This window comes from Salvelinus sp. IW2-2015, unplaced genomic scaffold (genome assembly GCF_002910315.2).
Source record: "Salvelinus sp. IW2-2015 unplaced genomic scaffold, ASM291031v2 Un_scaffold2568, whole genome shotgun sequence".
Classification (NCBI taxonomy): domain Eukaryota; kingdom Metazoa; phylum Chordata; class Actinopteri; order Salmoniformes; family Salmonidae; genus Salvelinus; species Salvelinus sp. IW2-2015.
The window spans coordinates 88,528-93,957 of NW_019943878.1; the positions used below are offsets into that span (position 1 = coordinate 88,528).

The window sequence follows — 5,430 nt, forward strand, 5'->3', positions numbered from 1 at the left end:
TCTGTCACATTGGCCATTTTGATTCTTTAACCTCACCCACCAGCACCTAAGTATAATATGATGTGTGTATGACTGATTAAGTATATAAAATGATCATTAATGTGAAGTATCCCTTCCTTCCTTCTCTAGAGAACTATTACGGCACCCCCAAGCCCCCGTGCGAGCCCAGCCCTCTGCTGCTAAATGTAACAGATCAGCTCCTGCCGGGCGCCCGACCCAGCTCCAAGGGGAAGMGGAAACGGAACAAGTCGGTCAGCAACATGGAGAAGGCCGGCATCGAGCCACCCGAGGATGAGGAGGAGGAGAGGCCTGTTGTCAATGGCAACGGCAATGGCATCACCCCAGGTTAGGTTCCACCGCAGACATAGTGTTGATGTGCAACTATAGATCCTCGTCATGACAACAAGTTCACTGCCGAAATGAGATAGCACCGACCCCTGGGATCTGATCAGACAACATAGCAACAGTCTATCGTCTAGGTTACATCATAGCAACCAGCTCTCAGTCAGGCCCATACAATAACATAATAAAGGATGGATACAAGTCCCTACTGCCTACAGGGAGCTCTTCTCAGGGAGCTCAGATCATCATCATCATAGATAGTCTAAATGAAAAGCTGTGGAGTTCTAGTGCCTGTAAATAGCATGAGTACATCCCTCAAGCATCTCATGTAACAGGACTGATCGTGTTTAGAGACAACAGCCTTACACTGTATCCCATCTCCCAGTCATTAGATCAGATCACAGTACAGTTAGACTAGGTCACATAGCCAGAGGCTAGATTCCACCCCCCGTACCGACACAGAGAGGCTGTGATCAGATCAAGCGTGGGGTTCCACTAAGCAGATTTACTGGATCAATGCAAGCCACGTCACAGTCATTACTCTCAACTAGGAGCAAAAATACTGGCTGTCTAACTTAATATAAGAACGGAGAAACCCTATGTAAGCCATGAAACAAAATAGTATCATTCATTTTGACTTGATATGTATTAATGTAAAAATAAATGACACTGTTACGGTAGTTGTTTAGTAAAACCTTTTGAGACCTTTAGAAAATGGCTTTACATTATATATGCAATCCATTATTATTGATCAACCTATTCATTATACTGTATGTTCTGGTCAGGTAACCCATATAAATGTCCTTGAGCCATAGGACTGGAGTAGTCTCATGTTGCTGTAATTTCTCACAGTAGCTCTGCTATTCATTGGGCTATGTGAACAAAGCTGAGAAAGGGTCGATGTTGAGTATTCAGCCTAGAGCTGCACTGTAGTTTTCTGTTACTGAGTGTATATACAGGTTGACAGTCCATATACAGGTTGAGAGAGAGAGAGAAGATAGTGTGATGTGAGTAGAAAGCTCATAGATGAACTCTCCCTCCCTACCTCTGCCTGCTGCTGCTGTGGCTGTCCTCTGGGATGGCCCAACCAAGCGCCACAACTCAAACTAGGACATATCATCAGCTCCTCCACTCTCTCTCAATCTCCTCTGCCTGCCACCTCTCTCACTCTGCTCTCTCTGTCTATGTCCCTCTCTCTTTCAATCACTCTCCATCTCTCTCTGCTCGGTATCCTTACTCTCTCTCGCTCTATCTATATATCTATCTATCTATCTCTCTATTTCTGTCCCTGTGTAATTGCCACCCTCTCCCTATTTGAAATCCTCTCTATCTTTCTTTTTATCCCATTCCATCTCTTTTTCCTTGGCACTCAATCACGCTGCCCCTTCTCCGCGCTACCTCCTCTCTCCCTCCTTTACCCTCCCTCTCCCTCCCCTCCATTCCTCCCCTCCCCTACCCATCCCCCCTCTCCCGGTTCCCTCCTCCTCTCTCCCTTGTCCCTCCCTCCTCTCTTTCCTCTACCCTTCCATCCTCCCTTCTCCCTTCTCCTCTCCTCTCTTCCCTTCCTCCTTCTCTCTTCCACTTCCTCCCTCCTCCGCTCTCCTTCCCTTCCTCCCCTCTCCCCTTCCCTCACTCCTCTCTCCCGCCTTCCTCCCTCCCTTCCCTCTCCTCCCCCTTCCCTCCCACCTTCCCTTCCTGCTCGTCCTTCCCTCCTCCTTCTCCTTCCTCCCTCTTCCCCTTCTCCCTTCCTCTCTCCTCTCTTCCCTCTCTCTCACTCCCCCTCTCCCTCGCTCCTCCTCACCATGTTCCCTCCCCTCCTCCCTCCCCTTCCCTCTCCTCTCTTCCCTTCCCTTCCCTCCTCCTACTTCCCCTTCCTCCCGTCCTTCTCCTCCTCCGTTCCTCCCCTCTCCCCTTCCCTCCTCCTTCTCTCCTCCTCGCTCTCTCTCCTCCTCCATTCTCCTTCCCTCCTCCCTCTCCTTCTAACCCTTCCTCTCCTCTCTAACCCTTCCTCCTCCCTCTCCCTTTCCCCTTCCCCCTCCGTCATCCCGTTCCCTTCCCTTCCCTCTTCCCCTCCCCCTCACCACCTCCTCTCCCCTACCCCTTCCCTCTCCTTTCCTCCTCCTCTCTCTCCTTCCCTCCCTCCTCTCTTTCATTCCCTCCTCCTCTCTGCTCCTTCCCTCCGCTCTCTTCCTTGCTCCTCATCTCTCCCCTTCCTCCTCGCTCTCTTCCTTGCTCCTTATCTCTCCCCTTTCCCCTCTCCCCCTTCCCTCCCTCTTTCCTTGCCTCTCATGTCTCCTCTCCTCATCTCCCTCCCCTCTTCCCCGCCCTCCTCATCTCTCCCTTTCCCATTCCTCCCTTTCCTTCCATTTCCTCCCTCTCCCTTCCCTCTCCCTTCCTCCTCCTTCCCTCTACCTTGCCCTCTCCCCTCCCTCTTCACGTCTCACCTTCCCTCCTCCTCCTCCGTCCCCCTGGTCCTCCACGTAGTAATGTCAGCTCTGATCCACCTGTCATTCTCTCTCGCTTTTCTCAGAGTCCAGCGAACATGAAAGACAAGAGTACAGATGTTCCTAGGGACGTCCCTCCCCAGACTGTCCCCACCGAGACCTGTCCCACACCCCTAACAACGAGGTCCCCCAGGAGGAGGGGGGCGACTTGGCTAGCTGCCCCTCCCCTGGGGACCTCGTGTTAGGGGTGGTGGGGGTCGGGGGGGACAGGTCTGGGGAGGGAGTCCCTGAGGAGACATCTGACTCTTGTCTTCATGTTCGCTGGACTCTGAGAAGGAGAAGAGAAATGACAGGTGAGTCAGAGCTTGACATTAACTACGGAGACCAGGGGACGGGGAGGAGGAGGAGGGAAAGGGTGGAGGTTTGAAGAGGGGAGGGGGAGGAGGGAAGGGTAGAGGGGAAGAAGGGGAGGAGGGAAGGGGAAGAGGAAGGGGAGAGGGGAAGGATGGAAGGAAGGGGAGAGGGAAGGGGAGAGATGAGGAGGGACGGGGAGAGGGGAGGGGAGATGAGAGAGGGGAGAGATGAGGAGCAAGGGAAAGAGGAGGAGGGAAGGGGAAGGGGAAAGGGGAGAGATAAGGAGGCAAGGGAAGAGAGGAGGAGGGAAGGGGAGAGGATTGAGGAGCAAAGGAAGAGAGCGGAGGGAAGGAGAGAGGGAGAGGGACGAGAGAGAGGAGGAGGGAAGGAGAGAGAGGAGGAGGGAAGGGGGAGGGAAGGGGGTGAGGGGAGAGGGAAGGGGGTGAGGGGAGAGGGGAAGAGGGAAGGGGAGAGGGAAGGGGATGAGGGGAGAGGGGAAGAGGGAAGGGGAAGAGGGGCGGAGGGAAGGGTAGAGAGAGGAGGGAAGGGTAGAAGGGAGAGCAGGAGAGGGAAGGGGAGAGAATAGGAGGGGAGGGAAGAGAGGAGGAGGGAAGGGAAGAGGAGGAGGAAGGAGAGAGAGGAGGGAAGGGAGAGAGGAGGAGGGAAGGGGAGAGAGGAGGAGGGAAAGGGAGGAGAGAGGGAGGGGAGAGGGGAGAGAAGGAGAGATACGACGGGAGGGAAGGGAGAGGGGAGGGAGGGAAGGGGAAGGGAGAGGAGAAGGAAGGGAGAGGAGAGGAGGGAAGAGGAGGGAGGGAGAGGGAGAGAGGGAGGAGGGAAGGGAGAGAGGAGAGAATGAAGAAGGGATAAGGGAGAAGGAGGAGGGAGGGACTAGAGAGGAGAGGGGGAAGAGGAGGAGGGAAGGAGAGGAGGAGGGAAGCGCGAGAGCAGGAGGAGGGAAGGGAGAGGGGAGGGGGAAGGGAGAGGAGAGGAAGGAAGATGAAGGGGGAAGGAAGAGAGAAGGAGGGAAGGGAAGAGAGGAGGAGGAAGGGGAGAGGGAGGATGAAGGGTAGAGGGAAAGAGAGGAGGAGGGAAGGGAGAGAGGAGGAGGGAAGGGGAGAGGGAGGATGGAAGGGGAGGGGAGAGGAAGGGAAGAGGAGAGGAAGGTAGAGAGAGAGGAGTACGCGGGAGAAGGGAGACGGTTGGAGTTGCCAAGAGGAAAAGCAGATGGAATGGATAAAAAGAAAATAGAGAGGATTTCAAATAGGGAGAGGGTGGCAATTACAGCAGGGACAGAAATAGAGAGAAGATATGATAGAATATAGATTAGAGCGAGAGAGAGAAGATACCGAGCAGAGAGGATGGGAGAGTGATTGAAAGAGAGAGGGACATAGACAGAGAGAGCACGAGTGAGAGATGGTGCAGGCAGAGGAGATGAGAGAGAGTGGAGGAGCTGATGATATGTCCTAGTTTGAGTTGTGGCGCTTGGTTGGGCATCCCAGAGGCCAGCCACAGCAAGCAGCAGAGGTGGCGGAGGAGGAGAGTTCATCTATGAGCTTTCTACTCACATCACACTTCTTCTCTCTCTCTCAACCTGTATATGGACTGTCAACCTGTATAAATACACTCAGTACAGAAACTACAGTGCAGCTCTAGCTGAATACAACATCGACCCTTTCTCAGCTTTGTTCAACCTAGCCCAAGTGAATAGCAGACGCTACTGTGAGAAATTACGCAAACATGAGACTACTCCAGTCCTATGGCTCAGACATTTATATGGGTTTACTGACCAGAACATACAGTATAATGAATAGGTGATAATAATAAATGATTGCATATATAATGTAAAGCCATTTTCTAAAGGTCTCAAAAGGTTTTACTAACAACTCGTAACAGTGTCATTTATTTTACATTAATACATATCAAGTCAAAAAAAATTGAATCTTGGAAATTACCTATTTTTTTTGGGGGGTTTTTCATGGTTTACATAGGTGTTCTCCGTCCTTATATAAGTTTAGACAGCCAGTATTTTTTGCCTCCTTAGTTGAGAGTATGACGGGTGACGTGGCTTGCATTGATCAGTAAATCTGCTTAGTGGAACCCCACGCTTTGATCTGATCACGCCTCCTGTGTGGTACGGGGTGGAAGTTACTCTGGCTATGTGACCTAGTCAACTGTACTGTGATCGTGATCTATGACTGGGAAGATGGGATACAGTGGTAAGGCTGTTGTCTCAAACGATCAGTCTGTTACATGAGAATGCTTGAGGGATGTACTCATGCTATTTTACAGG

The 5,430-nt window shown here is 52.1% G+C and overlaps 1 protein-coding gene across 1 annotated transcript in view; it reads left to right on the forward strand.

Moving 5' to 3' along the window:
- LOC139025368 (membrane-associated guanylate kinase, WW and PDZ domain-containing protein 2-like) overlaps window positions 1-2,913 on the forward strand; it is an 11,029-nt gene extending 8,116 nt beyond the window's left edge. The window contains exons 3-4 of the mRNA XM_070440463.1: window positions 130-345; window positions 2,873-2,913. Coding sequence (XP_070296564.1) covers window positions 130-345; window positions 2,873-2,913 — 257 coding nt within the window. The remainder of the gene's footprint in view (window positions 1-129; window positions 346-2,872) is intronic.
- The last annotated feature ends 2,517 nt before the right edge of the window (window positions 2,914-5,430 follow it).